Below are 17,921 nucleotides of genomic sequence, written 5' to 3' on the forward strand. Positions count from 1 at the left end.
TCTCTCCAGTCATCGTTAGTTGACTCGCCGCTGCCCCCTGGTGGATGTAACCAGAAGTGAAGCGTGGAGGAACCTCAGACAGTGTTTGGCAAGTTCCTACTTCTCATGAACTACTTCAAAGTTCAGTTCGCATAATTTAAAGATGAATAGTTCACGTTCATAGTTCACCATTTTCACTTTGAACTAGTTCAAATTCAGTTCATTTCAATATTTTTAGGTAAGAAGTACGAATGAAACGCCCCCCTATCCTAAAACTGTTCCCTGTATACTATCATGTTTTGTCCTGGTGGCTTTTCAACTTTAATCAGAGGCTGTAAATCTCCAACAATGTAATCCATTATCAGTTTGTCTCCCTGTTGCTGGGAAATCAACCCCCTGAAGGTGCAGCAGTGGGACTGGGGTCGTTTGGGGCTGTTGCGTCTTCTTGCTCTTTCCTGATAACGTTGTCAGATTGTCAAGGACTTGCAGATATTTTCTCACACTGGACGGATGCTTTAACTCCACATTACGTTTCAGATGTGAAGTTGACGAGGCAGATGCTCAGACTTGTTTTCAGACCAGGTGGACATAATTTGCACAGAAAGGTTAGATTTTTACTGTCGGACTCTTTGGGAGACGAAAAATTCCCGCAGATAATGATAAGCGGATCATCATCTGACGGCTCGCTGACGCTGCGTCTGCAACGTCTCTCTCTTCACTGGTCATGTAAAGATGCACCAGACTCGGTCCGCCGTTGCCATGGAGATGGTGCCCCGTGTTAGGAAGGTGTGCACTGAATTGTGGGGGAATGTAGTGTGAAGTCGTCGTCTCGTCGAGTATTTTAAATGTGTTCCGTAATAATTGGACCTAAACAGTGAAGCTGAAACTCACATAATCTGAACAGTTCAAATTCCAGTTCCTGATCTGCAGATCTGAACAAGTTCACGATCAAGTTGCGTTCAGTTCAAGTTCTCACGGAAATGAACGTGTTCAATGAATGTGTTCATTTGAAGTCTATGGGCAGAAATATGTGCCACTAGAAACCGAATTTTAATAATTTATATTTGATTTTGAATTGCTCAACTTGAATAATTGCATTAAAAAACTGAATCTGAATCACATAATTTGAATTTGTATTGTTTAATTTGAATCAGCAGAAATTTTTCTACAAAACGGCAAGATATAAATCTACACCTTTTACACAGAATGGAGAAAACACAATAGTTTTCGAAATATCTAGCTCCCATTGGTCGTTTATATTGTTGAAAGAAAATAGAGGTTATAGTAGGCTACGTGAAAAGGAGTTCTTTGTATCTGCACTCGATTGCTCTTCCTGCGGAAGACCCGGATGTCTGGCACAGTAAAATTGAAATTGAATTGCAAGAACTGAATTTGAATTGTGAGAACTGAATGTCGATTCAGTTTTTCAATGCAATGATTCAAATTAAACAATACAAATTCAAATTATGTGATTCAGATTCAGTTTTTTAATGCAATTATTCAAGTTGAGCAATTCAAATTCAAATATAAATTATTCAAATTCAGTTTTTAGTGGCACTTATTTCTGCCCATAGAAGTCGTTCATGCACAACACTGCCTGTGGGGTCGTCATGGAAACAGTTGAACAGTGAAAATGGAGCGTAAACTAGTCCGAACTTTTCTCTCTCAGCCCTTTCAAGATCAAAACTCTCCCGGCCCACGATGCCAGCAAGGTCCGGGCCAGCGGTCCGGGCCTGAACGCCTCCGGGGTCCCGGCCAGCCTCCCGGTGGAGTTCACCATCGACGCCAGGGACGCCGGGGAGGGACTGCTGGCGGTGCAGATACTGGTGAGTCTCCGCGTCAGAGGAGTTACCATGTCGTCATTTCTGAGGTTTTAAAATCTGTCAGGATTAAGGAAGAGTAGGGTTGTCCCGATCAGGATTTTTTAACTCCCGATCCGATCCCGATCACTTGAGTTTGAGTATCTGCCGATCGCAATTTTTCCCGATCCGATCCCTTTTTTTGGCTCCTGATGATTTCCGATACTTTTTCCCAATCAGATACATTTTGGCAATGAATTAGAAAAAAAAGAAAAGAGGACTAAAACTCAAATTATCCCAAGTTTCTTTTATTGTCCATTGGAGAACAACATGGACATATATTTAAACAAAGCTTATCAGCACTGGTGCCACAAAATGTGCCACAAACACAAGAAAATTAAAATACTTTTTGGCTTAACCTTAGTGCAACATTCTGAATGGCATGAAATGAAGAGCAGCAGCTTAACCCTTGGGCTGTTTTCAGGTCAAGGAAGGAAGGAAGAAAGAAAGAAAGAAAGAAAGAAAGAAAGAAAGAAAGAAAGAAAGAAAGAAAGAAAGAAAGAAAGAAAGAAAGAAAGAAAGAAAGAAAGAAAGAAAGAAAGAAAGAAAGAAAGAAAGAAAGAAAGAAAGAAAGAAAGAAAGAAAGAAAGGGAGGGAGGGAGGGAGGGAGAAAAGAGGAAGGGAAGAAGGAAGGAGAGAGCAGGAGGAAGGAAGGAAGGAAGCAAGGAGTAAGGAAGGAAGGAAGCAAGGAGGAAGGAAGCAAGGAGTAAGGAAGGAAGGAAGGAAGGAAGGAAGGAAGGAGAAAAAAGGAAGGGAAGAAGGAAGGAGAGAGCAGGAGGAAGGAAGGAAGGAGGGAGGGAAGGAAGGAAGGAAGGAAGGAAGGAAGGAAGGAAGGAAGGAAGGAAGGAAGGAAGGAAGGAAGGAAGGAAGGAAGGAAGGAAGGAAGGAAGGGAGGAAGGAAGGAAAGAAGGAAGGGTGAAGGAAGGAGAAAAAAGGAAGGGAAGAAGGAGGGAAGGAAGGAAGGAAGGAAGGAAAGAAGGAAGGAAGGAGAAAAGAGGAAGGGAAGAAGGAAGGAAGGAAGGGAAGAAGGAAGGAAGGAGGGAAGGAAGGAAGGAAGGAAGGAAGGAGAAAAAAGGAAGGGAAGAAGGAAGGAGAGAGCAGGAGGAAGGAAGGAAGGAAGGAAGGAAGGAAGGAAGGAAGGAAGGAAGGAAGGAAGGAAGGAAGGAAGGAAGGAAGGAAGGAAGGAAGGAAGGAAGGAGAAAAAAGGAAGGGAAGAAGGAAGGAGAGAGCAGGAGGAAGGAAGGAGGGAGGGAAGGAAGGAAGGAAGGAAGGAAGGAAGGAAGGAAGGAAGGAAGGAAGGAAGGAAGGAAGGAAGGAAGGGAGGAAGGGAGGAGTAAGGAAGGAAGGAAGGAAGGAAGGGAGGAGTAAGGAAGGAAGGAAGGAAGGGAGAAAAGAGGAAGGGAAGAAGGAAGGAAGGAAGGAAGGAAGGGAGGAGTAAGGAAGGAAGGAAGGGAGAAAAGAGGAAGGGAAGAAGGAAGGAAGGAAGGAAGGAAGAATGAAAAGAAGGGAGGAAGGAAGGAAGGAAGAATGAAAAGAAGGAAGGAAGGAGAGAGCAGGAGGAAAGAAGGAAGGAAGGAAGCAAGCAAGGAGTAAGGGAGTAGGGAAGGAAGGAAGGAATGGAGAAAGAGGAAGGAAGGAAGGAAGGAAGGAAGGAAGGAAGGAAGGAAGGAAGGAAGGAAGGAAGGAAGGAAGGAAGGAAGGAAGGAAGGAAGGAAGGAAGGAAGGAAGGAAGGAAGGAAGGAAGGAAGGAAGGAAGGAAGGAAGGAGAATTAGGTCATTGACCCAAAGACAGTACAAGGGTTAATGCAACATGAACAGATATAAAATTTCACAATTCAAACATGTAAACCATGTTAGTTTCGCTTATTTCGTCACTTCTGGCCGCCGGCCGGAAGTGACGTTAAATGCAACGATATATAAAACGATTTAATATATATTAAAAACATTAATAACTAGGTATGTCCCGATACTTTTTTGGCCGATACCGACGTTTTGAAAATGCGGTGATCGGACCTGATCGATCGGGACTCACTAAGCGAGAGGATGTTTGTTACGGCAGGAACCGGAGGCCTCACCCTCCGGTGTGTTGTTTCTCTTTTGTGATCTGTCTGTGACTCTCTAACCCTGATTCCCCCCCGAACTACCGGCCGGTGGCAGGATCCGGACGGCTGCCGGCGCGAGGCCTCGGTGTTTGTGGAGGACTGGGGCATGAGGGTGTGGGAGTCCCACATAGTCAAGAAAACCATCCCCTTCAGTATTCTGAGGAGAGGCTGCGTAAGACCTGCTCTCTCTCCTCCTTCACCCCCCCCTTCATCCGTCCATCGTCTTCCCCTCTAGACCTAGACCCCCCCACCCTAACCCCACCCTAAGAGGATCGGGCTTTATCGTAAAAGAGAACCCCGAACCTGGGACGTAGATCTCAGACAATCCCCCTGACATCGGTACGACCCGAGGAGGCGCTAAAGGATGTTTGGTTCTCTCAGGCTCCCAAACAAAAACAGTTGTTCATTAATATTTTTATGTCCCTTTCAAAAAATTCAAGAGAATAAAATAAACTCATAGAAATCATAACATTCAGAATAATTTTACTTAGCTGGTGTCTTAGTAGTTCCACAATGGGGAAATTTATTCTCTACATTTAACCATCTCTAGTCTACGGAAGAGTATTAGGGCCAGGCAGGAGAAAAATAAAAATAATATTTTAGAGGAGGAAGATTTTTTTTTCATTATGCACTTCAAGAGAAAAGTGGAAATGTCGAGAAAAAAGTCGAAATGTTGAAGTACAATTTAGAGAAAAAAGTCAAAATTTTGATGAATAAAATTGAAATGTTGAGAAAAAAGGCAAAATTTCGACTTTATTCACGAAATTTTGACATTATTCTTGAAATTTTATTTCAACATCAATCTCGACATTTCGACTTTATTCACGAAAAATAATATTTTAGAGGAGGAAGATTTTTTTTTCATTATGCACTTTGGGAAAAAAGTCGAAATGTCGGGAAAAAAGTCGAAATGTTGAAGTACAATTTTGAGAAAAAAGTCAAAATTTTCGTGAATAAAGTTGAAATGTTGACAAAAAAGGCAAGATTTTGACTTTATTCACGAAATTTTGACATTATTCTTGAAATTTTATTTGAACATTAATCTCAACATTTCGACTTTATTCTTGAAAGTTCGACTTTATTCTCGAAATTTCGACTTTATTCTCGAAATTGTATTTCAACATTAGTGCACAATAAAAAAAAATCTTCCTCCTCTCAAATATTTTTCTCCTGCATGGCCCTGATACTTCCATACTAGTCAAACTGGGAGCAGTGGTCTGCCATTATCTGGCGCCCGGGGAGCAGTAAGGGTTAAGGGTTAAGGGCCTTGCTCAGGGGCCTCAGGTGGTTGACCTGGGTTGTAATCCAGGGGCCTCCAGGCCCCAAAGCCCCTCTGTAACCACTAGGCTACCACTCCATCATATAATGAGCTCATTTAAACGGCAGGAAGTTGAACTTTTATTGCGCTACATCATGCCCCCCCCCCCCTCTGTGGTCTTACATGTGGGACTGACTCCATCCAGTTTGTGAATGAGCTAACTGAGGTGTGGTGTTCAGTTCTCCACTAATATTAAATAACCCTCCCCCCGCTGTAGTAGATGTAGATCCTGTTTAAACATGTGAGTGGCCTGCAGCACTTCTCTCCAACCATCAGCACCCCCCCGCCAGGCGTTTATAGGTTTATAGTCTCTATGTAGACATGTCGGTGAAGGGGAACGTTTCTCTTTCCACCTGCTGGGTTCAGACCCGGATCCTCCCACGTTTAAACTGTTTCATGCTCGAGTAAACGGCAAATAAACACGTCCCTGGCGTCAGTAGAAACCTGGATCAGGACCTGGATCATAAGGGGGGGCCGGGTTTAGTCTTATGTAGCCGCTCTTCCTGGGCTTTTAGGAGGGTAACTTCATTAGCAGGTGCCCAGATGTCTATAAAAGCACATGTTTTGGTAGTTTGCTGAAGCTTTCAGGTGTGTGTTAACACAGGGGTCTTCAACCGGGGGTCCGCAACCCCTAGGGGGCCTGCAGGGGGTCCTCCAACTTTCAAGAAATAAAGGCAATTTTAACCAAAATAATTTGTGAGAGTTCAAAAATATATATATATATATATATATATATATATATATATATATATATATATATATATATATATGATTGAGAAAACTCCATTAACAGACGATAATAATCTACTTTTGACAATAACTATTTAGTCTACAACTCTACATAAATGATTCCCATGACGTGAGTCATGTGACTAATGTCAACTTTAGAGCGGAAAAACGAGCTAGCTAGCTGTTTAAGAAAATAAATTTCTTTGCGAAATTGACTTGGCTATTTCATATTTAACGCTAGTTAGACCTGATGGATAAATTTGTGACAATAAAGAAGCCTAAAGATGGGGACTTTAACGTTACAGCTCGGCCTAACGTTACTCCTTCCAAGTTTCACCAACCATAAACACGTGTAGGCTAATAACCCAGTCAGGAATTGGTTAATAAGGTGATATAAGCAGAATAAAACACATTCAAAAGTTATTATAAGCCAGGCTTAAAACTTGACACGTTGAAAAAATAAGAATTACAATCCAAGGGGTCCCTGGGCTAAAAAAGGTTGAAGACCCCTGTGTTAACACAATGCCAAGAGGGAAAGACATCAACAGGTCACCATGGAGAGGCTTAGGTTATCCACAAGTGGAAATCATTCAAGATGGTTGTCAGTCTCCCAGAAGTGGACGTCCCAGAAAATAAATCCCAAGATCCCAAGATCAAAAACAACAAACGAACGTTAAAGGAGCTCCACCTCAGAGCAGGTTCAATGTTCAAACCATGACAGCAGTTAGAAGACGGCCGATAAGTTTTCTTCTCTGGAACCAGGTCCTCTGGACACACAAGACCAACATGGACATGTTTGGCCTTCATGTCCAGAACCAGGTTTGGAGGAAACCAGCAGAACCTCCTCAGACCCACTGTCAAGCACGGTGGTGGAACAGTCATGATCTGGGACCAGACACAACAACAGATTTACACCAGGTTCTGGATCGACCTGGTCCAGATCCAGACCTGAACCTGGTGGAGATGCTGTGGTGGACCTTCAGAGACCCGTGGAGATGTGGACGTCTTAAAGGGGACCTATTATGAAAAACATGTTTTTACTTGCTTTAACATATAAAAGTGGTCTCCCCTCAGCCTGCCAACTCAGAGAAGGAGGAAAGCAACCAAATTTTGCAGTGTCTGTACAGCCGCCCGGATGAGCCGTCCAGTGTGATGTGGATCTACGAGCCGTTCAGATTCTGCTCCCGTCGTTACGTAACCAAAATGCAATTTACATCGGTTGACCTCCGATGCGTGAAACCACGCCCACAACTAACTCCGCCGGCCGGAGCTTCTGACATTTTTTCGTAGCGATGTATCGCGTCATTCAGGCAGCCAATCAGCACGGTGCCTCATTATCATAGCCCCGCCCACTCAGAATCCTGCATAGATAATGAGGTTAGAGAATAGGATGCTAAAGACATGGTTTAGGGGCTGAATTTCTAATTTATCTAGCAAAAAAAATCAAAATCTTGTTTTTAAGACATTCAAGGCCTGTTTAAAATAGGTATTAGATGCCATAATAGGTCCCCTTTAAAACCTCAATGACCTGAAGCAACGTTGGACAGATGATTGGACCAGAACTTTTCCAGAACCACGAGACCCTGATGAAGTCACAACGGAACCATCTACTTGAAGATGTTGCTGCTAAAGTAACATTTGTGGTTCTTTTTCCCCAAGAGAAGTAAAACATGTTTTTTTAAAGCCACACCATGCCGGACCGTCTCCACTCTTTAGCCCGGTGTTCTCGAAACAGCAGACCAAAAATGGTTCACTTGATAAAACATAAACAGGAGGACTGATAACATCTGAGTAAAAGTCTGGGTTAGCGTCGGGACTAGTTTTGCCCGGTGGCAGATGGTACGAGACCAGTGATATGAGCAGGACTTCGTTGTGTCCTGAGCTGATTTACCAGAACTCACTTCCTGTTCCTGTGTCTCCAGGACCCGGAGGGGAAACCCAAGAAGGCCAACATCCGAGACAACCGAGACGGCACCTACACGGTGTCCTACGTTCCCGACATGACGGGCCGCTACACCATCACCATCAAGTATGGCGGAGACGAGATCCCATACTCACCCTACCGGATCCACGCCGTGCCCAGCGGAGATGCCAGCAAGTGTCTGGTCACAGGTACGACTCCGCCCACTGGTTCTCTGCTCACCTGAACGCATCTCGGCATCACTGACTCTGCTCTTGTCGTCTTGCAGTGTCGATCGGTGGACATGGACTCGGTGAGTGACATCTACACTGTTGAAAGAACCATGGTGAACTTTGTGAATCCGGTTCTTGTTGAGCTCTTTTATCGAGGTAAACCTTTACGGCCGTCCATCTTCCCAGGCTCAGGTCTCGGTCCAACCATCCAGATCGGAGAGGAGACAGTCATCACAGTGGACGCAAAGGCTGCTGGGAAAGGTAAAGTCACCTGCAAGGTGTCGACGCCGGACGGGGCGGAGCTGGATGTGGATGTCGTGGAGAACGCGGATGGGACCTTCGATATTTACTACACTGCTCCGGAGCCGGGGAAGTACGTGATCACCATCCGGTTTGGAGGGGAACACATTCCCAACAGCCCCTTCCATGTGGTGGTGAGTCCCTGCCCTGCATACGGTTTGGTTTGGTTTGGTTTGGTTTGGTTTGGTTTGGTTTGGTTGTGCTTGGTTTGGTTTGGGTCGTGTCAGGTTGGGTTGAGTTAGTTTGGTTTGGTTTGGTTTGGTTTGGTTTGGTTTGGTTTGGTTTGGTTGGTTTGGCTGGTTTCGGTTGAGTTTGGCTTGTTTGGGTTGGCTAGTGTTGGTTTGGTTGTGGTGGGTTAGTTGGGTTGGTTTGGTTTGGTTAGGCATATGTGGATGTACTTGCTTTTGTTATCGCATAATAACTTTTTTTGACCTTGTTGGTCCCGGTACTTCCTGTGGAGACCAAAGCTTGGTCCTAATGAGGCTCTCAAAGGTTTAAATTAAGGCGACTATGGTTCCTACTTTTTTTCTCTGGAAAACGTGAGGCTGCTGGAGGTTCTTCCTGTTCAAAGGGAGTTGTTCATCTTCACTGCCTTCGTCTCACTCAGGATGAGACTGAATCAAAGTGACAACTCATTCTAATCTGCAGGGTTCCTTAGCTAGGTCTCCTGGAACAGAGGTCTTAAGTGTGAAGTGTAATGTTATGTGGATTTCAAAGCTTTGGCATCCTGAACCTCGGTCACTTAAACGTGCTCTTGGTATACGGAACGTCATCTCTTCAGTGAACCTGAACTTGTGTGTGAGTTTGAAAGGTACAAATAGGTACTAATAGTCGGGTCACCTCAACCCAGTGTAGATTCTAGACCAAACCCCCAAGAGAGAGGTTGGACAACTGTTCAACCTCTAGAGCCAGAGCCGCCTCATGGTCTGTCCGTAACAAACGCCATGATTGTATGAAGGTCGCTCTGTTGGCCATTGGTTGACCATTGTCTTTATCGTTGTGGCGTCAGATTTGTGGGTGTATTTTGGACACTCTGGTGAGAAAAGGTGACGAGCTGTCAACTTTTTATCATCTAATGCAATGTTTGATCAGATAGCGGGGGAAGAAGACGGACAGGAGAGGGACGGACATCCCTCCAACGACAATGGACCATGTTCTGTACCCACTTTGGCAGTTATTACCGTATTGGCCCGAATATAAGACGCCCCTGATTATAAGATGACCCCCTCATTTTCAAGACTTTTTGAACACCAAATTCAATTTTTATACAGAAAATAATTACAGTACATCTGAAACAAATGATTATAACAATATATTCAAGAGAAAAAGCATGTTATTTTGCCTCATTCAAATCATCTTGAAGTTTGCATCATAACTTCTCCTCAGCTGCCGGTTAACCTGCCGATCTTCCACCCACTTTTCTCCAGATTGTCGCTACGTTTCTCCATTTTCTGTTATCTCTTCTCTTATTTTCTTCTCTTTTCTTTCTTACCGCTATTTTTTATTGTTCTTCTTCGTGACAGGGGTTGGCTTTGGCATGGGGAGTTAAGTTCAGCATTCGCTTTAAAGATATCTGGCGCCATCTAGCGTTGTGAATGGGTGTAATGTCTAGAGTCCGAATGTAAGACGACCCCCACTTTTTCAGTGTTATTTCTATGCAAAAAACACTGTCTTATATTCGGGCCAATACGGTATATGAATTTGAGATGATTTGGATCAAACATGGAATTTTATTCAATAGGACTATAAAACCCCTTTTCCACCAAACCGGTTCCAGGGCTGCTGTAACTGGACCGAACTGGACTGCATTCAACTGATCAGTGTTGAACTTGTTTATTTTTGGTGTAAAGTGGCTTGAGATTTGATTTGAATCGTTTCAACGCCACTAAAACTGAACTAAAAATGAAGTGAATTCAACTGTAATTTCTGTAGTTCCGGTTAAATTTGGATTAGAGTTTGGCTGGAGCTGGAGATGATAAAGGGGAGTCAACAAAGTCTCTCTGTACGGACACCTGTACGAAACCTGAAGTTTACTGCCCTCTGGTGGCCAGTGGAGGAACTGCAGTTCTGAATGTTCTGCTGTGGACTTTGAGTCCCAATGGACCATGTTCTGTAACCCCTTTGTCATTGTCAGCAAGTTGTTATATGAATTTGAGATGGTTTGGATCAAACATGGAATTTTATTCAATTAGGACTATAAAACCCCTTTTCCCCCAAACTGGTTCCAGGGCTGGCGTAACTGGACCGAACTGGACTGGATTCGACTGATCAGTGTTGAACTTGTTTATGTTTGGTGTCAAGTGGCTTGAGATGACTTGTATGAAAGAGTATTAGGTCCATGCAGGAGAAAAAATATTTGAGAGGGGAAGATTTCTTTTTATTGTGCACTTCAAGAAAGAAGTCGAAATGTCGAGAAAATCGAAAATCGAAGTTTCGAGATTAATGTTGAAATACAATTTCAAGAATAAAGTCAAAATTTCACCTTTTTTCTCAACATTTCAACTTTATTCTCGACCTTTCGACTTTTTTCTCGACGTTTCGACTTTTTCCTCGATATTGTACTTCAACATTAATCTCGACATTTCGACTTTTTTTTCGAAATTGTATTTCGACATTATTCTCGACATTTCGACTTTTTTCTGCCCATAATGAAAAAAAAAAATCTTCCTCCTCTAAAATATTATTTTTATTTTTTTCCTGCCTGGTCCTAATACTCTTCCATAGACTTGTGTTTTGAATCGTTTCTGCGCGACTAAAACTGAATTAAGAATGAAGTGAATGAAACTGTATTTTCTGTAGTTCTGGTTAAGTTTGGATTAGAGTTTGGCTGGAGCTGGAGACGATGAAGGGGAGTCAACACAGTCTCTCTGTATGGACACCTGTATGAAACCTGAAGTTTTCTGCCCTCTGGTGGCCAGTGGAGGAACTGCGGTTCTGATTGTTCTGTGACGAGTGTGTGTGTGTGTGTGTGTGTGTGTGTGTGTGTGTGTGTGTGTGTGTGTGTGTGTGTGTGTGCTCTAACCACTGCACCTTGTTCCCATCAGGCCTGTGAAAGTGTCCCCATAGTCGAGGAACCATGTGACCTCCTTCAAGTGCAGTCCCCGTACTCGCCCTTCGTGGGCGTCGCCCGTCCCTGGGTAACGGCTCCATGCAGATCCGTCCGTCCTCCATCACCGCTGCCTTTCCTGACCATGATCAATAACAGCCGCATCCACCTATTGATTAGTGCTCGGCATGGCGCTGCATGTTCAGCCTGCATGTGCTGCTGCTGGGGGGGAGGGGGGGGGTCATGCCCAAAAGCCTCATTCTCTCTGCACTTTACGGTTTCATTTATTTATTCTTTTGCAACTTTCTCTTTATTGGTGATTTCAAGTTATTTCCAACAATAAAGGAAGTAAAAAAATAAAATAAGAGAACAAACAGGTTGATACAGGAGCATATTGCATTCACTTGAGAAAAAGAGATCTGTTTTTTTTAATTAACGAGTTAATTATCTCAGAATTCCGAGAAAAATTTAATGAAAAAAAGTAATTCTGCTCTGTTTTTCTGAATTAACGAGATGATTATCTAAAAATTCAGAGAAAAGTTTCAATTAAAAAAAAATCTACTCTGTTTTTCTGAATTAACGAGATAATTATCTCAGAATTCCGAGAAAAATTTTAATGAAAAAAAAATAATTCTGCTCTGTTTTTCTGAATTAACCAGATACTTCACAACTTGCAAGAAGCTGCCATTCACTTGAGAGCTGGATTTCTTGGAAGCAAACATGTTCCTGTCCAGTTTAATCCAGTTTTATTTTGCTTTTGATTTGAAACATTGGGAGATACTCTTGTCTTTAAGTTATGTAGATGGTATTGTTATTAGTTTGTCGACTTTGCGCAGGCACCTCAGGACTTTGCGGTTGTCCAGATGGGAAGTGATTTTTTTTTTTCATTAAAACTTTTCTCAGAATTCTGAGATAATTATCTCGTTAATTCAAAATAACAGAGCAGATTTTTTTTCTTTTCATTAAAACTTTTCTCGAGAATTCTGAGATACAGTAATTATCTCGTTAATTCAGAAAGACAGAGCAGATTTTTTTTTTCTCAAGTGAATGCAATACGCTTCCGTAGACTTAGGGCATACATTCATAAAAATAAAGAAAAACCACCGAAAAAACAGGATTTTACATTCGCAAAGTCAATGAGTCACATTCCACAGAATATAAAGTCCCACCTTTCCCAGTATTTCATATTCTGCTCAGCCTGTAATCTTAAGGAGAAGGTCAGTTTTTCCATGCGACGTATATCCTCAACTGTTGTGGTCCAGTCGTCCTTTGATGGCAGATTTTTCTGCAGCCATTTCCGTGTAACGGCCTTCTTCCTCGCAGCAAAGCACTTTTTATAGAGGTCGTTGTCCTGGGCCATCAGTCCTGCTGGGATTTTACCCAGATACAAAGCAATAAAGGAACTCTCATGTCTGTAATTCTCCATAAATTCTTGCCAATATGGTTGAATAAGGGGACAGGTCCCGAATACATGAAATACAGTTTCATGTATCTGGTTGCTGGTTTCCCTGGCCTGGTTCTGTCAGCTCCTCCTCCGTTATCACTGACGCTCCTCCCTCTGGTTCTGGTCTCCCTGGCCTGGTTCTGTCAGCTCCTCCTCCATTATCACTGACTCCTCCCTCTGGTTCTGCTTCAGGCCACCGATGATCCGATCAGCGCCGTCGACGCCATGGACCCGACACTGCGTCCCTTCAGTCTGGTGATTCCCTTCACCGTGCAGAAGGGAGAGATCACAGGTATGAATGAATGAATGAATAGTTACATTACATTATATGCAACTTAACTTGTGCATGTAACTGACAAAACATTATCATACATATTTACACTCATCAGTTTCACTCAATATATATTGATTTATAGTTATATCTAGATATGTTGATATATAGATTCAAATCGCATCTCAAAACTCACCTCTTCCAAACAGCTTTTAATGTGTGATTTGTTTCTTATCCTTTATCTATTATCTTTTTTATCCTATAGTTTTTAATTTTAATTTTCTTGCTCTGGATGTTTTATCTTTGTGTCTGTGAAGCGTCTTTGTACGACGGAGTATTAGGGCCAAACTAAGACAAAAAAAAATTGGAAATTACGAGAATAAAGTCATAATGTTGCGAGAATAAAGTCGTAACATTACGATTATAAAGTCGTAACATTACGAGAATAAAGTCGTAACATTACGAGAATAAAGTCGTAATTTATGAGAATAAAGTCGTAATATTACAAGAATAAAGTGTTAATTTATGAGAACTCTAACAGGAAGAGTGTGTTAAAATGTTAAGAAGTTATATTTATAATATATTTAATATTTCGACTTTATTCTCGTAATATTACAACTTTATTCTCATATTATTATGACTTTATTTTCGTAATTTCCTTTTTTTTTTTTCTTAGTTTGGCCCTAATACTCTTTGAGATCTTTTAAAAGCGCTATATAAATAAAATTGATTATTATCATTAGGGCCCGAGCACTGACAGTGTGTAGGCCGTATTGTATCTGTAGGATTTTTTTTTATTTTTCTCGTTTTTCTTCCGACGAAATTAGGGCCTTTTTTCCCCCTAAACGTGCCCCAAAAGGCACCAAATTTTGCACGCAAGCCAGGCCTGGCGCAAAATGTGATATTTAATGGTTTGCATTAATGGGCGTGGTGTAATGGCTCAACAGTGCCCCCTAGAATACTTTGTGCCTCAAGCCCCACAATACGGTTTGACGTACATGCACGAAAATCGGTAAACACCTGTATCATGTTGCAACTTAAAGAAAAGTCTCTTGGCACCATGGCCGAAACCGAACAGGAAGTCGGCCATTTTGAATTAATCCTGTAATTTTGGCGCAATTTATGCCATTTCTTAGAGATGAATGTCAGAGCAGGCCTAACTTCAGGGTGTCCCCTCAGGTGAAGTGCGGATGCCGTCTGGTCGGACAGCTCGTCCTCACATCACCGACAACAAGGATGGAACGGTGACGGTGAAGTACTCACCAACTGAACGAGGCCTGCACGAGATGGACATCAAGTACGACGGCAACCACATCCCAGGTGATGAACCCGCTCGGCTTCGTCTGGCTCAGTCAGAACTCTGGTCCTTTCGGTCATGAGGAGTCGGTGATCATCAGCAAACGTGTTGACCTCGGGGTCTCACAGAATCCTGACGATATGTGTGTTACAGGAAGTCCTCTCCAGTTCTACGTTGATGCCATCAACAGTGGTCATGTGACAGCGTACGGTCCGGGTCTCAGCCACGGCACGGTGAACGCACCGGCTACGTTCACCATCGTCACCAAAGATGCCGGAGAAGGTAAAGATGTGGAAACACTTTCATGTTTGGGATGTTTGTTTTTAGCGTGGAGCAGGAATAGGGCTGGGCGATATGGACCAAAAGTCATATCTCGATATTTTCTAGCTGAATGGCGAAACTCGATATATATCGATATTTTTTCTGTGCCATAATTGGGGTTTCCCCCAAAGCATTATAGCATAGCATCTCTGTTAGCTTCATTTTTTTCTGAGGCAAACCCTTAAAAAAACAGTCAGTTTTAATACAAAGCCTCGTGCCAAATGTCACACAGGTTCCTTTATTAACAGAGGTCTGCACAATATCAAAATGTGTAAAACAAATGAAATAAAAATAAACTGCCTGCATATACAGAATAAAAATGCTTCTTGAATAAAATAAAACAAATATCCCTTTCCTGCATAACAATTAAATTAAAATACACAGCAATTATTACAATGTAGACAGTAACAGGCAGACTTTTCCACTGAGGTTGACATTTGTGCAAATAACAAAACATTTGTGCAAATCTCAAATAAAACATTCAAGTCAATTTGTCACAAAATAAGCTATATCAAAATCATAAAAAAAAAAAAAAAAATGAAATCGATATAAACGATATTGTCTCGTACCATATCGCGTTTGAAAATATATCGATATATATATTAAAATCTCGATATATCGCCCAGCCCTAAGCAGGAAGACTATGATGTGTTTTATCTTATTTTCATTCACCGACTCACAAAGCAGATTCGTCTGTAAGTTTCTGTTAATGAAATACATTTAACAACAAAACAAATGAAGTTGGAAAACATTTCATTCTATTTTACTTTTGAAGATAATTCGTGTTTTTGAAGCTGCTTTGGAAAACGGGGAAACTTGCAGCTCTTTCAATCATCACCGGGGCTGGACCTCTTCCACATCCTCCTGTGCTGCTTGATATGAATGTCAGTTTATACGCAGATGACATGCTGATTTATTTTCCCAAGTGCAACTTCAGATCTTTTGTGGATGAAATGGGCTTTGTTTGCTCTGACGTGTAAAAAGATTAAGATTAAGAATGCAACACATCCAGAATCCGGACTCTGTGGGGTTCTGGACTTGAATCGGCATCCTTGACGACGTTCGTTTCCACTTCTGTGGTGCGGCGTTAATGCAGAAAAGTACCCTGAGAATGAATGAATGAATTGTTTTTTATTTATGTGTCATACACCTTTAAGGTGGCCAGCCTATAAGGGCTTACAAGACACAGATACCCTACGTCAGCAAACAAACATCAGCTGCGTACAAACAAAAACACAAACACAAAATTATAATATCCACTTATACATTACAGATCAGATCCTTTCTCAATTTTCATATAATTTGTCCTTTCTCTGTTTCCAGGCTCTCTTTATAAAAGTAGCTATAGAGAAAACCTCCTCTTTAAAAAAACGTTCCAGTTTAACATCATCCTCAGTCCAAAACAACTCATAATAAAAACTTCCTGGCTTCATCATACAATGGACAATAAAACAAAAAATGAAGTTCATCCTCAACAACATTCAGGTCACAAACACTACATAGTCTTTCCTCTTCAGGAACAGAGTTATACCTACAGTACCTGTTTCTATGGCCAGAGGGAGAATCCCAGTTCGCAACTGAGCACACAATGATCTTTTGGATCTATCCAGGGGTAAAGTCGCATAAGGTTCAGGACAATAAATACTCTTCATCAACCGGTAAGTTCTAAGTTTGGGTTTATGCCAGATGTCATTGGCCCATTTTTCTTTATACTCAGAGAATAACATACGCTTAACATACTGAATATTACACCGCTGACCATTTATAAAAATATGTTGTATATCAGTTTCACTAAATATAGCATTTATTCCCTGACACCAAGGATAGTTATGTGTTTTGTCCCAAATAAAAACTTTTTTGGCTATTCTAGCCTCTGGCATAGAAGACAGACGATTCCAGAGTATTCCCCCCTTCTGCTTAATTAAACACGGCTCCCAACCCATATCACCTTGGAAAGCCAGCACAGGAGTAAATTTGTGCACGCCTAAAAACATCGAATAGCCCGATTTTGAATAGCATTCACTCTGGATAACTCTTTACCCCCCCATACCCCCGCTGCATAGAAAAGAATTGGAGAAACACAGGCCTCATAAAGCTTTGAAAAGGTAGTATAACTAAGATGTTTACAATTCTTCATTTTACTTACAATAGAACCTAACGCTCTGCCTGCCGTATCAGCGAGGATATTGCTCTGAGATTTCAGAGCTTCTGCTGCCTCCAAGACCACATCTGTGTTTTTCAACAAATGTAAAACCACATTCTGGCTGTATGATGAAGACATGAGTGAGGAAGAGGAGGGTACAGGACGGACCTGTGGGACGATGGTGGGAAAACGGAACTGAAACTCTCCATCGCTCTTGTCGTCCTCAGCACCAGATCGTTTCTAGGATCGTTTGTCTTTAATTTCCTGTTAAGAGACTGTGTAGCTTTCCCTGTCTCGTCAGGTGGTTTGTCTCTGGCCGTTGAGGGTCCGTCCAAAGCAGAAATCAGCTGTAAAGACAACAAAGACGGGACGTGCACCGTGTCCTACATGCCCACCGCACCTGGAGACTACAACATCATCGTCAAATTTGATGACAAGCACATCCCAGGCAGCCCCTTCACCGCCAAGATCACCGGTACCTGAACCTCCACATTTAGGACAAAAATCCTGCAAAAGTCTGGAAAGTTTGAAAACACGCTTCCAAACTAAAACTTAAAGCAGCATAATGTAACTTTCCGCTTTTATTGAGTTTGGCGGCTCCTTTGGACAAAAGCGGTAGTGCTTTACCAGAAAGAACACTACGTTTCCCATGAGCACCAGCGCGTACTGCCGGAAAGATCCTGTCCCCGTCGCTGCATTTGTTTTGATAGCGAATGAAGACGGGACGGACTTTCAAAACTACTTTTCTGTTTCACCAAGTGAACAGACGGAACGCAAAAAAAAAAGATGTTAAACTGCTGGAAAGGAACTGGAATTTACCGGGATACCTTAAACAAGGAAGCCAGGGAGCGGTATATGGAGAAAATAATCATTATTAAGGGTTTGGGTTCATATGAAATCCCTACTAAAGAATGGAGCTCCTCGTCGGAGCGCCACTCTTTAGTAAGGATTTACTGCCGCAGTTCTGCACAACCCACGT

The 17,921-nt window shown here is 42.2% G+C and overlaps 1 protein-coding gene across 1 annotated transcript in view; it reads left to right on the plus strand.

Moving 5' to 3' along the window:
• Nucleotides 1–17,921, plus strand: part of LOC133424577 (filamin-C-like) — a 77,046-nt gene that overhangs the window by 43,082 nt on the left and 16,043 nt on the right. The window contains exons 26-35 of the mRNA XM_061715251.1: nucleotides 1,649–1,805; nucleotides 3,996–4,112; nucleotides 7,910–8,099; nucleotides 8,177–8,200; nucleotides 8,307–8,554; nucleotides 11,465–11,557; nucleotides 13,103–13,202; nucleotides 14,361–14,501; nucleotides 14,632–14,760; nucleotides 17,244–17,417. Coding sequence (XP_061571235.1) covers nucleotides 1,649–1,805; nucleotides 3,996–4,112; nucleotides 7,910–8,099; nucleotides 8,177–8,200; nucleotides 8,307–8,554; nucleotides 11,465–11,557; nucleotides 13,103–13,202; nucleotides 14,361–14,501; nucleotides 14,632–14,760; nucleotides 17,244–17,417 — 1,373 coding nt within the window. The remainder of the gene's footprint in view (nucleotides 1–1,648; nucleotides 1,806–3,995; nucleotides 4,113–7,909; nucleotides 8,100–8,176; nucleotides 8,201–8,306; nucleotides 8,555–11,464; nucleotides 11,558–13,102; nucleotides 13,203–14,360; nucleotides 14,502–14,631; nucleotides 14,761–17,243; nucleotides 17,418–17,921) is intronic.

This window comes from Cololabis saira, chromosome 23, assembly GCF_033807715.1.
Source record: "Cololabis saira isolate AMF1-May2022 chromosome 23, fColSai1.1, whole genome shotgun sequence".
Taxonomy (NCBI): domain Eukaryota; kingdom Metazoa; phylum Chordata; class Actinopteri; order Beloniformes; family Belonidae; genus Cololabis; species Cololabis saira.